Below are 20,049 nucleotides of genomic sequence, written 5' to 3'. Positions count from 1 at the left end.
GTTCTCATGACTAGTAGGGCTGACTCAAAGGATTGCAGTGAAAGAGTTTATGAATGGACAGCTTCCTTGCAGCTTTCAGTCACTATATGATTATCATAAAGAAGGGGTTTAATGATGGCATGCAATATAGTTACAAATTGATACAAATCTGTATATTTGAAATCAGTTTGATTAAAAAAGGATTCACAGTTTGGTTAAATTCTCTTTTTCAACTGGCAGAAGGCATCATTTATTGAGGTAAAATTTTCGGTGTTATTCAACTCCGATATTTATTACATTGACCTACTCTTAAAGGAATACTTAAACATTTTGGCAAATTCGCCCATTGCCATAATTCCTATAGTCTTAGTAATAGGTTCATTACCTTTAGTTGTCGGTGCAAGCTATTTTTAGATCAGCGCTGCTGAGTTTGGACCTGCTGTGCCAACTCAATGTAAGCAGATGGTATTCCGGCTTTCCCTCATCAAACTCATCAAATACACAATCCAACAACTCCAAAATGCTCTCGTGGACAAGTTGTGACCTGCACATTCACCACCCTATGAAATAATAATGTATAATTATGTCTTATGACACATGAAGCAAATACTCTGAACTATTTCTTGAGTAAACCACTGGGCGGAGTGACAGTGCAGCAGCCATGTCTGGAGTGTAGTTCCGGCTTTGCATTTAGCTTTAAAACATCTCCGTCTCATAATGTTCCATGGTTATTTCATAGTGTGCTGAATGTACAGGTCACAACTTGTCCACAAGAGCATTTTGGAGTTGTTGGATTGTGTATGAGTTTGATGAGGGAAAGCCGGAATACTGTCTGCTTACATTAATTTGGCATAGCAGGTCTGAACTCGGCAGCGCTGATCTAAAAATAGCTTACACCGACAACTGAAGGTAATGAACCTATTACTAAGACTATAGGAATTATGGCAATGAGTGAATTTTCCAAAATGTTGAAGTATCCCTTTAAGTTCATCCAAGTCACTTATTCAGTGGATAACTTCACTCATGGTGCAACCGTATCCAACATCAAAAACATCAACCCACCATAAACATGAGCAGAGAAGCAGTTATCACTGTACAGGAAACACCAAAACGCATATATATACTACAAACTACTATAATATTCTACAACACTACATATACTACAAACTAAACACATACAGTGCTTAACAAATTTATTAGACCACCACCCAAAGTAAGGTTTATGCCACAGCTGCCCTAAATTAACAGCATTGGTAAAAATTGGTAAAACCAAAATCATTTTTTTATGTTTCTGCAATGGTTAATACACCAATATGTAGAAGCTCTTTAACCCAAATGATATTTTTAATGCTAAAATATAATTATTATTGTTATCCATGAATTTTCAAATGTACTGCTTCACACAAAAACTGAAAAAATAGTAAAGCACGTTAATATTTCTTGATTAATATTTCAAATTAGTTATTTACTTGCGTTCCTGAACAGAAAAATGAGTTTTAGTGCTTGAATGTTATGCTTGATTAATTTCTGACTTCTCAGAGAAGCCCAGTGAGCCGTCTCAAATTTGGGTATAAAAAGGTGAATTCAGTTTGAAATTCCTCATTCCTGTTCAAAATGGTAAAACGTGGAGAGCTCACTGAAAATGAAAGAGTCTGCATTAAAGCACTTCATGCTGCTAGACTGTCTCTGAGACAGGTGGTCTGATAAATTTGTTCAGCACTGTACACCCTGCCTAAGTGCATGAGGGAAAAACTCCACCAACATATCCCCCAAAATTTGAAATAGCAGTGAGCAGAGTTTAGGTCAAGTTGGACTAACTCTGATGGATCAACACGGTCAAATAACTCTAACAATGAAGACTATTTATACTATACTGCCAAAAGTGTTAGCTCACCTGCCTTGACTCGCATATGAACTTAAATGACATCCCATTCTTAGTCCATAGGGTTTGATATGATGTCAGTCCACCCTTTGCTGCTATAACAGCGTCAACTGTTCTGGGAAGGCTTTCCACAAGGTTTAGGAGTGTGTTTATGGGGATTTTTCACCATTCGTCCAGACGCTTATTTGTGAGGTCACACACTGATGTTGGATGAGAAGGCCTGGCTCCCAGTCTCCGTTCCACCAAATTTTACACTTGGCACAATGCAGTCAGACAAATATTTTTCTCCTGGCAACCGCCAAACCAGACTCGTCCATTATATTGCCAGATGGAGAAGTGCAATTCGTCACTCCAGAGAACGCGTCTCCACTGCTCTAGAGTCCAGTGGCGGCGTGCTTTACACTACTGCATCCGATGCTTTGCATTGCACTTGGTGATGTATGGCTTGGATGCAGCTGCTCAGCCATGGAAGCCCATTCCATGAAGCTCTCTACACACTGTTCTTGAGCTAATCTGAAGGCCACATGAAGTTTGGAGGTCTGTAGCGATTGACTGCAGAAAGTTGGCGACCTCTGCGCACTATGTGCCTCAGCATCCGCTGACCTCACTCCGTCATTTCACCTGGCCTATCACTTCGTGGCTGAGCTGCTGTCGTTCCTAATGGCTTCCACTTTGTTATAATACCACTGACAGTTGACTGTGGAATATTTAGGAGCGAGGAAATTTCACCACTGGACTTGTTGCACTGGCATCCTATCACAGTACCACGCTGGAATTGACTGAGCTCCTGAGAGCGACCCATTCTTTCACAGATGTTTGTAGAAACAGTCTGCATGCCTAGGTGCTTGATTTTATACACCTGAGGCCATGGAAGTGATTGGAACACTGGATTTCAATTACTTGGATTGGTGAGTGAATACTTTTGGTAATACAGTGTAACTCTGAATTGAATTAGAGTTACACTTTGCAAGTTAAAATTGACTTTTTGTTGTTAACCTTTTTTTTTTCTGACTTGAAATGCCCCGTAGTCACAGAGCCTTTAAATGAAGAGAAAGCATCATTCTGCAGTGAGGCACTTGCATAAGAATTGAATTTAATTGAATAAGGCCCAAACAATAAACTAAAGAGCCCTTGTATCTCATAGTGGTGTGAATTTTTAACAACTTTCACAGACTTTCTTTGTTCCCCCTAATGCCAGCTACACATGATGTAAGTCTATTCAAGAAAAGTCAACAGAAAAACAAATTTATCTCCTAAGAGGGCACAACAACATATTTTGGACATCATGTCATTAAAATGTTGTTTAAAAGTTCATAAAATTGTACCTAGTAACACAATATGTATTGTATCATGAGTTGAATTATTGCATTCCTGCTGTTCATTCTGAATTATTCCTCTTTTTCCCTAGTAAGGCTTCATAACTGCTCATAAAATTGCTGATTGTATTGGCATAGCTTACATTTTGGTTTTGTTCTTCATCCACTGACTGCTTGAATGTGCAAAGACACAGTCTTCTGCTACAGAGCCATACAAACCTTCCAGAACCAGAGAATAACTGTGGATGATTTAAATACAATCATACTGTGAGTTTAGTATGACATTAAATTCCTTTTCAGAGGTCCAACAACCATAATTAAGTTCTTGAGTTTAACCCTTACATACGTTACCAGTAGTTAGCTGGTAGCCTCTGCTGTGCATCTCAGTGATTTGTTGCTCACAGGCCTGTGACTGTGACTATACCCAGTGCTGAGGCAGCGAGCTGTAGAGATGCCAACATTTTAATGAATGATGTCACAAAAAACTGACAGCCGAGCCGGAACAACAGGCTTCATTTTTGGCCGGCTGTAGTTTGTTGACACGTTGCCCGTAGGGTGAGGGCATTTTTTTTTGGTGCTGCACCTACTGCTGATCTCACCACAGAGAAAGGATGAAGCTTACTGGGTGTTTTCCCATCATTAGAAAGCAAGCACCGCTCAGAGAGCTAGTTTTGGATGTCTTCTTGTGTCGTTTGACATTTTATTTCTGAAATTCCTCCCTCACTTCGTGGCAGTATGGATTCAAAAGTAGGAAGGAGAGGATTGTGTAACCAAAGGCCCCATATGGGTCTTTGGTTAATGGGTCAGCTGTCAGCTTAATCCTACACACAGTCTGTCCTCGTAAAAACCCAGGACTGTGTGTATCGTTTTGATAAAATGCTAAAGGAAACTTACTCAGTTATAACCACAAATGTTAGCAGAGCACAGCAGAAGATTGTTTCAAAGTCAAATGAGCTGTGATAAAAGTCTGATCAGATTAAATGGAGGCATTCAGCAGGACTGAAAGGCAGCACAGGAAAAAATGTAAAGCTGATGAAAGTGTCCTTCTCTTGCTTTTGTTATTTGAAAGAGTGTTAAACGTTCAGTTAGAAAATGGCACAGTATTGGCATGCAGCTAGAATTATTTTCTTGGGCTTGTTTTGTCTCCATAGCAACATCAAACATGATTATAAGCAGTAGCTCATTAGTCTCAACTTATATAACACCAGGCAGGGCTTAGGAGAGCCTTTGTGTTTAAACTAGTCTGTCCTGTGCACATCTGATGCCACACAAGTTCTGTTTTCCATTCGTGAATTAGGGCAGGATAAGTTTATGTCACCAACCTGAAACACTTGTGAAAACGTTACTGACAAATGTTGGTATCTTGATTTTAATAGATATGGAGCTCTATACAAATTTCCCTGCTAATTTTACTGATTGCATCACTACTTCTTGACACCTCAGAGGATTTCTATCACGAATGGTAGGTAATGTGAATGGTTAGTTGACCAAAGAAGTTAACAACAGGATAGCTGAAAAAGAAGACAGTGGGGTAATGTCAAACATCAGCATAAAAGTGTTAAAGGATGAAGCTGGATAAAGCCGGGGATACATCTTTGATTTCAAGCCGGCTCTATGACAGATGTTGTGGAATGTCAGTTCATACTGTGCAACTGAATCGCCTTCAACGCACGACCATCTTGCACGATTTATTTACTCAAACTATATGATCGGATGGTTGTGCACCACCTAAGTGCCCACATTTTATGAGCAAATCAGGAAGGACTGTGACAAAAATCAGCAGTTTCCCTCAAACACTGAGGTTGAAATTATATCTAGTCATAGCCTCTCTTTCTCTTGCTCTCTCTATATATCCCACACACAAACAGCATCGCCGTCTGTGTCAGCTGGAGATCTGTGGGTAGTAATATTTCCTGCTCATTTATTTCCTTTATTAAAGTTGGGGTGTGGGGGGCATTAGAAAGTCATTTCTGCTTTTGCGATTAAAATTTAAGATGATGTCTGACAGTTTACAAAGAAAAAAAAAACACCCTGACATTGAGGATTCTGCCCGTGGTTCTGCTCTCACATGACTCAAAATTCGTGGCTGAATCTGATGAAATTCGCACAGTGTATGCCTGGCTGAGGTGTTGAAAATGCACCAAATTACAGGGAATGAATACATAAATCCTCCCTTCTAGGTGAATTGTGATGTATCGTTGTGCAATTTTTCTGCAATATTTCAGTAATGGTAGAATTGCCCTATTGGGATATCTTTACCTGGGTCTTCATGTCATGTATCATTTCGTATCATATATCATGTTGTATTGTATTGTTGTGTCATTTCATAATGTATCATTTCGCATTATATTGTATGGTAACAATCTTGTCATATCGTTTTGTAATGTAGTGTATTGTATCCAATTGTATTGATCCCATCGCATTGTATCATTGATTAATTGATTGATTATACTGATCCCAGCTCAGTAATAATACATTCTGCCTTTTTCCCCAAACTTTGAAAATATAATCTGCTACAAAAAAGGTAGTTTTTGTAAAGCAAAAGGCAAGCTTTAGTAATCATCCAAACAGAAAAATTCAGCATTAATTAAAGACATTTTCCTAATAAGTGCATCCCTTAAATCAGTGTAAATTGGACAGTGAAACAGAAAATTAATCTTGTTCTCAGTTTCCTTAGAGTCATACAACAAACACACTCTGTCCTATTCTGTGCACTTAATGATCTTTGTCTTCTAGTGAGATTATATTGAACAAAGGACTTTTCATTGAAGCCATTCTTTATAAGACAATCAATCATTGTTTTGGTTTACACCATATACCAACAGAGCATTTTGTCTGTACATAACAAACTAAGTACTTGTTATGTCCTGAATGTCACAAAGAAACTTTTTTTCGAAAAATGAGTGACATATTATTTGCATAAAACACAGATTTCCCCTCACTGGCCCAGAGATGACAATAGAAAGTTTCCCAGTAAAAGATCTTAGGGTGTATTCACACCTGTGGCTCGTTTGCTTTGTTCCGATTCAGGGGTAAAACTGATACATTTGTTTCAGTTGTCACTTGGTTCATTTGTGTTCACAAGGCAAAAGTCTCTTGCAGTCCAAAACTGTAAACAAATGCCACGTGCGATCCAATTCGTCTCTCATTGGTCAGAAATCTTACTCGGAAGGCGGGGGAGTTTCCTTATCTTCAATCATTCATTCAGGTTCTTAACCACTTTCCACGGGGAAAAACAACAGCCATGGAACATCAGCAGTGTGTGTGGCTAGTTTTTTTATAGTGTTCATCTGGCTAATGTACCAGTGTTCGCTAAATCAACAAAACATGTATTTTTTTCGACAGTCAACTCTGCGGCTGGAAAATAATGTGCTGATGCGCTTGTTAAAACAAAGATGTGCCGCCTCACGGAGCCACGACTCATTTTGCTCAGATAGATCTGTTGTTTTTCCGCCTTCCCTTCTTCTTCTGCTGTTGCTGATTCTTCTGCTCCTTTTTCTTCTGTTGTTTTAACTGAATGGTTGGCAACCGGGCGCATTACTGCCCCAGCGACTACAGTGTGTACTACAGTTATGAGTCAGTTGTGCTGGTTTCTGAGGTGATTGTGTTCTCACCGCAAAGGGACCGCTACAGGGCTCGAATGGAAGCGAGCCGAGACCACCCTATTTTGGCGATCTCGGCCCGCTTGTTTTGTCCCGCATCTGAGTGTGATTGCTGTGTTCACATATGACCAAACGAACCAGACTTTGGGGGGGCAGCTCACTGTTTCGGAACAACTGTCCCAAACAAGCCAGGTGTGAATACACCCTAAAGCTGCAATGTTTCACATTTTGTGTCATATCTCATCCCGTCATGTCACATTGTATTGTATTTTGATGTGTCAAATCATGTGGCATCATAGTGTGTCATGCTGTATCATATCATATCATAGGCTATATCATATCATATCATATTGATCAAGAGTTTTTTTTTTTTTGCATTTACCATCTGAATTTTTGACCATTATGTGGTTGTGGAGCATCAAGAAACCAGGAAGGCATTTTTCAGAAAGACAAAGTTTTTTTTTTTGGACAGAATTTATTTGTTTTAGAGCCCAGCACATCTTATGTCCAGCTTGTCTCTGTTTTTTTCTGTCTAGTGAAAAGGAAACCATTTTCTTTTACCTGTTTAGGTCCAGATGAGTTTTCTTTGAATGCATTTTTTAGTTAATGGCCTGATGTTTTCAAGTCTGTTTACCAAAGAATGCAAATCTGACTACTAAATTATGTGTAAACACAAGCAACTAATCTCATAATTTAAGAGTTTTCAGGAGTTTTGTGCAAGTGTGGAAGTACCATCTAAATCTCAATTTTAAAGATCAGGAAAGCAGTTAACAGAAAAAAGTTCTATGCTTGACTTAAATAGATTTCCCATGACCTCCCACTTGCAATCAATAATCAAAGACTTATAAGAAAAACTCCTGGTACCTGCCTACTTGTTCCCACTCTGCCTTTTGACAACAAAGTCTGCCACAAGCCTGAGAATACAGCTAAGAACACAGTCCTCTCCTCAGTTCATTCTTGCTGTAAGAAAGGCCGAGTATGTTCATGTGTTTTGGTAGGACATTTTTCTGCTTCAGTTCTTTTGAATGTACATAACTATTTCTTGTTCCTCCAAAGTTGCTAAACCAGCTTTAAAATGTAAGCAGCAGTTGGGATTAAACTGACTGGTTAGAGAGAAAATGACACTTACGGTGTTGCTTGATGGCTTTCACAGAACAATAGATTTGCTGATTTTCATTTACAGCACAAATAGGTTCACTTCAAGTTCACTTGGACTCTGAATGAGCCTGTGTGCAACTGCCATGCCTGAGCAAACCTTTACTTCTTCCCAAAAAATCTGCACTTCAGACTAAAAACAAACAGACCTTTGTTACGCGAGCACACACTGAGTCATGTTTGGAAAGCACTTATTTATGTAAAGATGTTTCTGTCTCCTCTTCAGTGTTGTTTGGACTGCTGGTGTTTGAATGTACACGTGTCTTATGTTCCTGTATTTAAAAAAAAAAAAAAGATTTAGCTGTTTTAATGTGAGTAATCATGTACAACTGCATGTCTCTCTGCTCTCACAGAGTGTGCCCATCTGCTGCTTGCCCACAATGCACCTGTGAAGGTGAAGAACGCTCAGGGATGGAGCCCTCTTGCTGAAGCCATCAGCTACGGAGACCGACAAATGAGTAAGTGACTTACTGAAACAGATGTGCGACTCTCTCTGTGATTGTAACTCTCTGAGATCTCTTTTATCAGTTTGAGTATTCCTTGTGTGAAAGTGGCGATGAAGGATAGAAAAGTTTTGACCAGCAGATGCATATCAACAGTTGCCTCTGCACATTCTTCCAGGCTGCTGCCTCCAAGTGAGGTCGTGATGCCAGCCTGCCTCTTTTGTCCCTCAGAGCGAGGGGACATTCCTCAAGGCCCTCTGGCTTTGTGCTCCTATGAAAGGCAATTCATTAGATGTTTCTCTCTCTCCTCATAGGCTGATCATAGTCAAGCCCCCGTTTCGCCTGCTTTCCACCAGCAATTCTAAAAAGGCTCAAACTTTGGCTCAGAATGTTATTACACTGTCTGAGATGTGTTTGTTTTTGCATTAATATACCTACTGTTAAGTGAAATTGTCAATATTAAATAAACTAATTCCTTGAAAAAGTTCTAAATGTCACTACAGTAATAACACAAAACTATTGATGTTCCTAGGTGTATAATTTTTCATCCAATTTCATGGAAATTATAATTGTGTTTAGCTGAATACTATAATAAATTCATTCTGCAAACAGACTTCACACTGCAACAGTACAACAAAGTCACACCGTAACAGTGCAAAGTTAGTTTGCAGTAGGTGGCTAACGTTAGCATTGCTAGCAGCGCAGGCCTTCAATCATTTTGCAGGTTAACATCCACATTCCTGTGCTGAGTATTATTGTTATGTGAATATACCGTTACGCAGCCTCTGAAAAACATGATCCCCATTTTCTACATCAAAATACTGGAAAACAGCTCTGTTCCCAGAAGAGGCAATTGGTGCTAACTAGAGATGCATGATATTTGATTTTTGCAGATATCTGATATGCCTTTATTACAAAAACCCATTTAGCCAATACCAATATAGACACAGCTTTTTTAGGGTATAAAACACAAAGTTTCTGTTGTGCAAAGAGAGGCTGATTCAAACAGTGCTGAGAGAGGAGTGGGGGAGTAGACAGTCTTGTGATTCTTAAATGTTTGGGGCTTTGTTCAAAATGTTCAGGGCTCATAGAGGGCCTCCATGAGTGCGTGGCACCCTAGACATTAACCTATACCTGATGATATAGTTGCACGTTTTGGCAATTTTTAAGGCAGAGAGATGAATTATATTACTGATTGGTATATCAGCATATCTGCTGGTACCAATATTTAACTGGTTAGGCCAATAGCTGCCCATACTGATTTCCTGCTTATAATAATACATTTATTTGGAGGTGCCTTTCAAGTCACCCAAGGTCACCTTACATAAAGTAAAAGCATAATAAGACAACATTAAAACATCAACATAAAAGACAAGTGAAGTGCACAGTGACCAGTTAGAGGGACCAGTTATAACATCAGGCATCCCTAGTACTAACAGTTAGCAATTGTTTAGAGTTTTTTCTAATTCTTGGTGGGATTGTGGACAGGCCAGGGGCACATATTTTTTCTAGAAAACCTGAAAAGTATATTTTGCATAATATATGACCTTTAAAGTGTGTTCAAAGGACTGAAATTTTAGATCTGAAAATCATATCGGTATAGCTAAAACAAATCTGTAAATATCAGCCTATCAGATGTCTGCAAAAATCCAGTATTGTGGTACCAGCACATCCAACTCCTACTGTATTGAATTCCAAGACAAATTTCGGTGCTTCATTCCTGTACCTCACCACCCCAACCCCAGGCCACTCCAGAAGAGAAGCATAAAATACATTATGTGAAGAATTAACACCTGTTACCTTGAATTATATGTTTGATTGGCATCTTTTTTTCTAAATGATTTACAATATTGAGACAGCTTTTACTCAGCCGCTATCAATTCAGGCACCTTATAGGCACCAGCACCCTTTAAAAAGTATCGATTTAGAACTGGAATCCGATAGAAACTATAGACCAGCTGAGATGCTCATGGCTGGTGTTAAACCCTTTTTTTGGTCAAAGCTTAACATTTTAACAGCTTAATGCTGTTATTATATCAGCATCACAAATGTAATATCCTTTGTATAAGGGATCCCATTGTGCTCGGTTACGTGTATCTTCATTTATGCAGTTAACTGGCTTAACAATACAGTGTTAGGAGACAGACAGGAACAATATGGCTGAAGTCCATGTGAAAGAGAGGATAATGTTAAAATCTTTCAGACACACTCTGTGAGCATTAGGCTGTTTGGATGAAAGAGTTGGGGCTTATTAGTGCAGTCACTTGGCACAAACACCAAGCAATCATACGGGGAGGCAGCTTAAAGTGTCTCCATTGACTGTGTCCTCTAATTAACTCTCTAATGCCTCTTACTTACCTCACCAGGTTTACAAGTGTTTCTATTGATCTCAGCCTCTAATGGAGCACCAGTTTCTGTACCACTCACAGGTCCTCCTCACCTTGTATAGTTTGCACAGACCACCATGTGATGCAACAGCATGACACACATAAATGTTTGAGTTAAGAGCACACATGTCACTTTTTCCCTCTTGGAAAACCTTTGTGTTTTACAGCTCCAGTAGAGGTCATTGACTACTGCTTCTGTGACATTCGGAATACTGGAGGTTATGGGGTCTGCATATTGTGAAAGGCATTATGGGAACGGCAGAAAGTTAAGTTATAACTTAAAGAAAGCTTCTGGTGTTGTTTTTTGACCTTTTAATGGGAGACCACAGTACAGGTCAGAGCCCTTGTTGTGCCAGCTCAGCTAGAAAATGCTGAATCTGCACAATATAAAATAATAACACTTCCATAAAAATTAACCTGCCTGTCACAATGTCATAAGGGGAAATTTTGCTGAAGGAAACTGCTGCTGTTTTTGCCGTTCAGCATCATAAAAGTGGAGTTTTTATAGACTTTGCACCGCACAGCCCTTCCTAGCAGATACTCATTTTGAGCTGAGTCAGTTTTAGTCAGAAGTCTGTGAGGGAGCAGAGACCAAGATGTTATGTTTGATTTATATAGGCGAATGCCCAAGCCTGGAAAGTGTTTGAAATTAGTAAATTAATCATGCATCAGGGTCAGGATTTCCACAGTTTACTGCCTGCAGCTGACTCTACCCTGTGCTTTATTTAAATTATTCTTGACATCAGCTAAGGCTATGACACAGTGGCAATGTCTTTACCAGTCTTTTTAAATAATTGCAGTTTAATTGCCACAATTTGAGCATTCTAATAAACACATCACAAGTGTCTGAATTAATCACAGTATTACTGGCAAATGATGACAGGTTTTTAATCACAGTTAATCTAGAATTTATGATTAGTGCATTTAGTTCTGCAGTTTTGGCTTGCTTTAATTGTAAAGCACTTTTTTCAAGTCATTGCTGTCATATAAAAATAGGCATTAAATTAGAAATTCTCTGTGCCTTTCCAATGCCAGCATTTTTAAAATTGGATAGATATAATGATTCAGTAATCTCACTGTTTTATTTTTAGCTTCTGTTCTGGACTAATTTCCATTGACATCATTCCTGCTATGATTTGTTGTTACCTAAGTTGTGCCACTAACAGCTTTTCATTAGCACAAGAATGCAAATGTTTAAAAATAGATTCAGTCATTTGTTTTGCTCAATAAGATCTATTTCTGTCCTCTACACAGCTGGGATGTCAGCTTCAGGGGATTGTTTAAAGGGTGTCACAGTCTTGTTGGTGTTTATTAGTCAGGGAACAGCTTGCTTGCCTTTGCCATTTTTTTTTCTTAAATCACACATTAGAAAATATACACAGTCTATCAGGCCACTATGTTTTTTTTAATTACTTCTTTTAACCTAAAATTAAAACCAACAAATATTTCCGATGACAAGAACATTATTTGTCCTCTGTAAAATTGGGGCTTTATTAAGTATAAAATCTAATATCTAATAATTAAATCTACTATCTGTTTAAGATATTTCTGTCATCATTCCTGAATTTGCTTTGAAATTTTGAGGAATTCCCTCTAATACTTTCACGAATTTACAAGGAACAGCTGACACAGCCATAACATTGGCTCAAAAACCTATGCAGTGCTGTATTTTCTGCAGTAGTAGGACATCACAAATCTCCTGATCAAAGACAAGGCTGAGCTTTTAAATGTATCAGGTTCTTCTTATTCTAAAGAAGTGAGAGTAACTAAAAATGCATTTCAACAGCTCAGGTCTCAGCAGGTTAAATATGACAACATTCAGATCATCCTGCTAGCTTCTGCCTGCCTGCTGCACTTGACCACACAACCTACAAGTGTCAACACTGGCCGTTTAGATCTTTTCAGACCTCCAAGCATCAGCAAATAGAAGCTTTTTGTAGTGATTTTGATGCAAAATTGTCCTGAAACTGCCTCATTTCATTAATGTGTGAAGCTGGAATTACTGTGATCACTCACCTAATTACTGCCAGGAAAGTGCCCTAATCAGTGTCTCGGTGAGTTAGTACCAGCATGGAGCGTCAGCTCAGGTTAGTGTTAAAGTATTCAGCGTCAGCACCGGCCTGTATTGGCTGGGTGGTCTGTGGCCAGATGGTGAGATTGTTCTGTGTGTTTTTTTTTTTCTGGTCTCACTGAGAAGCGGCAAGGATCAGGAGGAACCCCATCAGAGCTTGTCCACACTGATTAGGCAGCCAGGCCACAGAGACACCCTCATCCTGTACTTGTGCCTGTCAGTTGCGTGTGTCGTCATGTGTATGTGTGTGTGCTGGTGCTTTCATTCAGCCTTGTTTCATCATTGCTGCCCCTCTCATTGCTACCTCATAGGTAGCCCCAGTAAGAAAACATTTATAGTATATTTTTGCGTGTTGACTCACCACAGGGAGCACAGGGCCTAGCTAATGATTGCTAGGCTGCCATAATGCTCATTGTCATATTTAAAGGCTATGACATGCATATTTTTTCATATTTTATCCCTCTTTCCATCATGTCATCACTTAATCCCAATCTGCCCTTATCAAAGCACCACCATCATGTCAGTGACTAATGCCTTCACTCCCCTTATAAACAGCAACTAGCAATAAAATAAATGCCAGCTGACTGGGTGTGGATCCTCTTATTTTCTTTTAACTATGAAGGTCTCTTGCAGCCAATAAACTAACAAGCTTTGAATGGTTTTAAATGTGAGCTGCCATGGTTTAAAGTCTCCAGCGAGAACGTCTCTCCCTCAGGTCGTTAAGGAGGTTAAAGGCGTAGCTCATTAGCAGACAGCCCCTCTATCTGGCAGTCTCATTCCCTTTGAACTTCCTGGAATGTTTTGATCCCTGCAGGCAGAGAGGAGGGATGGGTGTGATGCAGGTAGGAGTTTCCTATCTGGTTCCAGGAAGTCAGCATACCTCTAAACATAAAGCCATAAACTATGTGATCTTTACCGTGTATCATTGTTGTGAGGATTAGCATAATAAGGCTGCTCCACTGATAATGGAGGTGACTTGTTGTAGATTCATACAAGAAATATGTGCTTCTATAAAACTGAAACCTTTGTGCTTATAATGACACAGATACAGGGTCCGAGTGTGAGCTGTTACTTCCTTGCATTCACATAAGCTAAAGCGAAAGGTGTTTTTGTGCTCAAGACACTGTAAAAAGTCTGAATTTTAATGGTTTTATCCTGAAAGTTGGTGCTGCCAACAAAAACAAGTCCATTAGTGGACATTGGCGATATGTCGATGAGAATTGTTCCAGCATTAACTATTGCTGCCTGTTCACATTGTTCCTTTGCCTTTTATTAAAATGAATGAGGAGGTAATTTTGTCCAAATACAGGTGTTCTCTTGAAACATCTTATGAAGGGTTCATGTTTCAGTAAGTCCCCGTATATAGAACAAGCAAGACTGAGGACAGTTTGCCCAGTAATAGAGGGCCAGAAAAAGAGGGGACTACCAAAAGCCAAGTCTCATGATGGAATAATAAGTCTTTGAGTAAAGTAAATGCTTTTTTCTTAGAGTTACTGTTGGATCCTGATTCAGTAAAGCAAAAGGTTAGTCAAATAAATTTACTCTGGGCTGGTGTGGGAACAAATGGCATTTCTTCATTCAACTTTTCAACAGATTTCTCTGTGGAAAAAAAAAAACTCGTCAGCCACTCCTTTTTTCCTAAGTTGCTGAAATCTCTCTGACTGTTCATGCTTTTGGTCTCACTTGCCTTTTTTTCTTTCTTGTTTGTGTTTCTGTGTCTTTCAGTCACAGCCCTTCTGAGGAAGCTGAAGCAACAATCCAGGGAGAGTGTGGAAGACAAAAGGCCCAAGCTGCTGAAAGCCCTTAAAGAAGTAAACTCGGTTTCTGATCTGCTCTCATTAACAGTGATGGTTCCAGTGTCCTCATACTTTATTTCGTTTGTTTTGTTTTCCTCTCATAAGATCTTCATACTTGGCCTTCTGCACTGTTTTGTTATCTCTTTTGGCCATCTTTTCTTTGTTTATTGCATGGTTAGATGCAAAATTCACTCCCACATTCATTCTTCCCAGATTACAGTCAAGTTTGTCATGTGCAAATAACTGTCATGACAACAAAGCAAAGCCAGGAGGAACGCACAGGCCTACATGCACATACTTTCACGTGGTCAGATTTTAGTTGTGGGTTTTAAGGCTTTAATGACACCTCCAATTTTTGCAGCTGCCTGGCCTTACATAATAAGTATCCACAAGTACACACATTAGAAACATAAAACTAGTAACAAACATTAGAGTCACAGTTATACGTCAGTGTTTATTGTTTGTTCATCTTAAGTTCTTGTTTATTCCCTAAATAGCCAGAGCATAGAGTAACATGATATAAACATCTGTCGATTTTAACTCTTAGGGCCAGATTTGGCTTGTTTTAGTAGACTTCCACCTTGACTTGTATGTAAAACTTGTCTGACATTTGGTTGAGTCTGTGTTTGACATTAGAAGTTGTGTTCCTGATGCTGTAGTGTCAGTGATGTTGTTATTTTTAAGCTACATCATCTTTCTCTGAGATTCTGTAGCTTTGGGAAATGATGAACTTCCAGCAGCCTGACATTATTAGCCAAGACCAGATTTAGACTGACCATGGTGATGACAGAATCTGTCCATGCCTTCCTATCACCTCACAGCAGCCAAGGCTGATTAGTTATAGCACGGAGTCTTAAAAGTATTAAAAGATGATAAATCAATTTAGTGAAAATTAAGGCTTTTAAAAAGTATTGAAAAGTCTTGAATTAGATATAAGGCCTTAAATTTTGTAGCTGTTATTTTAATGTTATTTTTTCAAAGATTTTGCACACTTATGATCAGTCCCACTGAACTGTCAGTGCTTTCTCAGAGCTGCACTGTGCCTCTAGAATGCAAGCTAACTGTATGCTAATCCCTCACTTGTCTTGAGTTTGTGTATTTACATCTTTGCAGTTCACTTCTGCTAAATGTAAAATCAAAATCCCTTCTTACTACTATATATTTGTAATGACATCTTAAGTTTGGCTAGCAGGATTTCACATTCACATTAGTCATGCCAAACATGATAAATGATACGAGATATTGTGCCAGTATATCTTTATTGCATGCTGGGAGAATTAGCAACCCTCCGATACTTACAGGAAAAAATGTTTAAATCAATATAGATCAACTATAAGCTATAGCTTATCAGTTACAAAAATTAAGTGATCACGGACACATCGATTTAACAAAATAATAATTTAAGAATATTGTGTGTCCTGAAATGCCCTGTGATTTTGTTTAGAATTTGAAGAATCAGAATCAGCTTATTTGCCAAGTATGCTAAAGAAACAATGAATTTCACTTCAGTTTAGCTTTGCTCTCACTTTACAGGAATTAAACTTTAAACACGAAAAAATAATTAAACTGAAAAGAGTATAAGAATTTAAGTGCAGTAAGGGACAGTGCAGGATATTTTACATTGAGTAGGGCTAAAGTGCTTGTTAATTGAGGGTTCTATTTTCTGATTTTGTATTTTCTGACTTTCTGTGACTGTTGAATGATTGTCAGAGTTGTCATCAGAGTAACTGTGACTGTTTTCTGCATATAACCTGTATAGGAGGATATAGAGACTTATGCATATCCATGTAAACAGAAAGACTTTGTTACATTGTTTTGACTTCTATGCAAAGACTTCTTGTTTATAGTTGGTTATTTTGGTTAAAAAAATAATAAAAAGATTAGGTATTAATATTTTTCTGTCTTTGTCTTTTGCAGCTTGGAGACTTTTACTTGGAGCTTCATTGGGACTTCCAAAGTTGGGGTGAGTCAAGCATCATTTCCTGCATTTTTACTAAGATAAACATTGTGTTGGGACATTATAAAACTTGGAAGTTAATGTGAACTTAACAGGATGATATGATTGAATTAGTCGTACCCTATTTAGAAAATGCAGTAACAGAAATTTCTATCCGTTTTGGGCATTCAAATACCAAGTGATACTCTGGCCCTATTTACATTTTGTCCGTCTGTCTACACTGCATCCATCCAGAAAGTGTGTTTATCTGTGCCAAAATGGACTTTGACTGAGCATCCAGCAGACACAGGCTGAAAATAACTCCTCCTGCTGGACATGAACACACCATCTCCTAATCCATCAATGCCCTCTTTTTATGATGATGTCAGCAATATCTGCTAATACCAGACATGGACGTTGTTCTCCAGTTGCCCTTAATTTACCCAACTATGGCGTAGTAGACTGTTACAGTAAGCAGATAGATTGTGACGGTAGATTACATGTATTTACTCAATGGTGAAGCAGTTTTTGCTTCGTCTGCACAAGTCTGGTCCCAGAGCGAGTGTACTGTGTGTTTGTGAATTATTGACAATGTGGGAAAGATTATGTAACAGAGGCATGAGAGCAGATAAATGTAAAGTTGTTGCATAATAGTTTGTTTGTTGATGGAGGTCGTATGAGAGCAAAAGGCATTAGTGTGGCAACTGTTGTTTAAAACGGTTGAATTTTAGTATAAAAGAAAATATTCTCTGTACTTTTGCATTCAAAGGCAGTAGTGTGTCTGTGACCTGTGTGATCAGATGCATGCCATTTAAAACACAGTGTAATGCATGCAAATGAGGCAGTGCATTTGAAACTAATTAGCACACTTAAAACACACTTTACATCAAGAAAACAGAATAATAAAATAAAATCATAAACAGCAGCTTCATTTAAGCTATTTAGAGGAGTGCTGAATAATATTATAAAGGGCTTTATAGTGTATATAGTGAATGGATGATTTTAAAGTGTCCTTACAGTGATATAATGGCAACTGAGGCAGAAAATGTACATAAGAGAGCCAAGGTGATTTAAAACAACACAAACACAACAACCTGACACTGTAATATTTCTGTTTAGCCTACATGTATTGTGAAAGTACTTTGTTCAAAGATAGAACAACACCAAGGGTTTCTGTTTTGATGGGATTTAGCTGGCTGAGGAATATAAACTATTAAAGATTCATCTGCAGAGCTAGATTTTATATGCCAACTCTAGTCTACAGAGCTATATGCCACTGAGGCTTTAAAGATGGTGGTGATTTTCATTATTGAGTGTACTTTTCTAAATTTAGCTGTTGTTTTACATGTTTTCACTGTATCTTTTCATGTTGTAGTGCCTTTGCTCTCCAGAATCCTGCCTTCAGACGCGTGTAAGATCTACAAGCAAGGCATCAACATCAGGCAAGTCCTGTCCACGAATGCAAATATAACACCTCTGAAGACAGAGAAAGGAAATTCTCTTGTAAAACATTTCCCTTTATTTCCCTTTCTTTTCATTTTGTTTCTTTTACTTTATTTCTTTTACTTTACTTTATTATATTTACTTTATTTTTTATTACTTTATTTTACTTTATTGAGCTCAACAGCATTTTTTTCAGGAGTAAAAATCCAACTCATTTTCTCATGTTGGATTTGATTATCAGCCTAAAGCCCTATTCACACAGGATTAGTATTACCTAGGGACCTCTGGTAATTTGTAATAAATGTGTGGTACATCTGTGTTTTCAATCCCATGCGAATTGACCAGGTCCACAAGTAATACTTATCCCATGCAAATCAGCATGTGTAATTTAGGGTGATGATGTAAAAATGATATAAAAGGGATATGCAGTTCCTGCATCCTTGAAAAAAAACTCTGTACACAGTCATGCACCTTTGCCTTTTTCTCTGTTTTTTCAAATGCTGTTTTGGCGCCAAATCAAATGTTTTCTAGCCACGAGTTCAGAGATAGCTGAATGGCTCTGTTTCTGGATTAAAATTGTTGATATGCGGATTTTGAGAAATGCCAACGGAGGATTTGAATGGCAAATTTACTTCCTGGACCACAGATGTCAGGCACTGTATAGGGGCTTTTTGGTACATGCTGTTAAATATATTATCATTCTCTGCACATAAACTCCTCTCCTCTCGTATCTTCCTCTCCATCCCGTCCATGTAGTTTGGTTAAGTAGGGTGTGAAATCCTTGTCTGGCAGCATGAGGAAGCTGCACTGTGCTTCAGGACACGAATAGTTTACTTCTTTGTTTCTCTTTTTTCAGCCCATCAATGAAGGACAGTTACTGTAGTGTCTATTCCGCTTCCTCTCTCATTTACAAAGGGCGTCAGCAGAAATCTGTCACACTCTGACGCATGCTGACGCAACAGTGAATCCGAAGTGAAAATCCATGTTTCTGTGTTAAATGGTCTTGTGGGGGAAAAGCCAACACCAGGCTCTCACAGATGGGGCCTATGCACACATTAACACACAGATTTTAGTTTATAACAGGGTTACATGTGTGAAAAACAAGAACAGACCTTCATTGTGAAGATATACTGATTCATCTATATTAGGGATGATAATACAATGGCTAAATCTAAAGACAGAACTGAGTTTATGCAAGAGTGAGTGTTTGTGTCTCTCTGTATCGCTCCTGGATGAGAAATCCTTGATGCAGAGCTATTCATTATTCTCTAAAACCGCTCTTGGCTGTCTAATTTGGTATTCAAAATGCTCTCTTATTATCCTGGAGTTTCAGGGAGAAAAAGGGAGAGACAGACAGACAGAGAGGGAGGAAGTAAAGGAAAAAAGTGTCACAGCAAGTTCATTTACATTCTCATGCTACAGTGCGTCAGGCCTGTCATACCTACCCACAGCACCTACCACTTTGTGTCTGGTCTTTAGAAGAACATCACTGATTCTCTTTGCTGTCATGCTTCATTCTAGGACTACCCACTTTGACAAAAAAGGATTCTTGAAGCGCTTTTTTGGTCTCCCATGGCAATGATTACCATAAACATCATCTTGAACTTTCAGAGCAAAGGTGCAATGGCCAACACATTTTTTCCTGACACTTTTGTGTGCAGCTCTGTTGCTGTCAGATTGTTTCGTTGCCCTTATTTAGCAGGCCTCTTTTTTCAATTAGTTGCCACATTAAATCTAATCTGTAATTTCTCTTTTTGTTTGTGCAGATTGGATACCACTTTAATAGACTTTTCAGACATGAAGTGTCAACGTGGTGACCTCAGTTTCATCTTCAATGGCAATGCTATCCCATCTGAGTCTTTTGTTGTGCTGGACAATGAGCAGAAAGTCTACCAGCGGATACACCATGAGGTGAGCTGGAAATGTCCTGGTGTTAGACTGGGAGACTAAAGAGTCTGTTGCACCCCCTGAAGGTTGAAATGTGCAGCACAACCAACCTAAGGTACCAGAACTAGGAGAATCAGAAGTGATGCTAAGGA

General features: G+C 38.7%; 1 protein-coding gene across 1 annotated transcript in view; it reads left to right on the top strand.

The window, feature by feature from the left end:
• LOC121512382 (ankyrin repeat domain-containing protein 13C) overlaps positions 1 to 20,049 on the top strand; it is a 42,747-nt gene that overhangs the window by 9,829 nt on the left and 12,869 nt on the right. The window contains exons 3-7 of the mRNA XM_041791622.1: positions 8,288 to 8,392; positions 14,561 to 14,646; positions 16,549 to 16,594; positions 17,943 to 18,009; positions 19,777 to 19,921. Of these exons, the coding sequence (XP_041647556.1) occupies positions 8,288 to 8,392; positions 14,561 to 14,646; positions 16,549 to 16,594; positions 17,943 to 18,009; positions 19,777 to 19,921 (449 nt within the window). The remainder of the gene's footprint in view (positions 1 to 8,287; positions 8,393 to 14,560; positions 14,647 to 16,548; positions 16,595 to 17,942; positions 18,010 to 19,776; positions 19,922 to 20,049) is intronic.

This window comes from Cheilinus undulatus, linkage group 7 (assembly GCF_018320785.1).
Source record: "Cheilinus undulatus linkage group 7, ASM1832078v1, whole genome shotgun sequence".
In the NCBI taxonomy this organism is placed as follows: domain Eukaryota; kingdom Metazoa; phylum Chordata; class Actinopteri; order Labriformes; family Labridae; genus Cheilinus; species Cheilinus undulatus.
The sequence above is the reverse complement of the archived record's forward strand: the minus strand, read 5'-3'. Positions and strand labels throughout refer to the sequence as shown.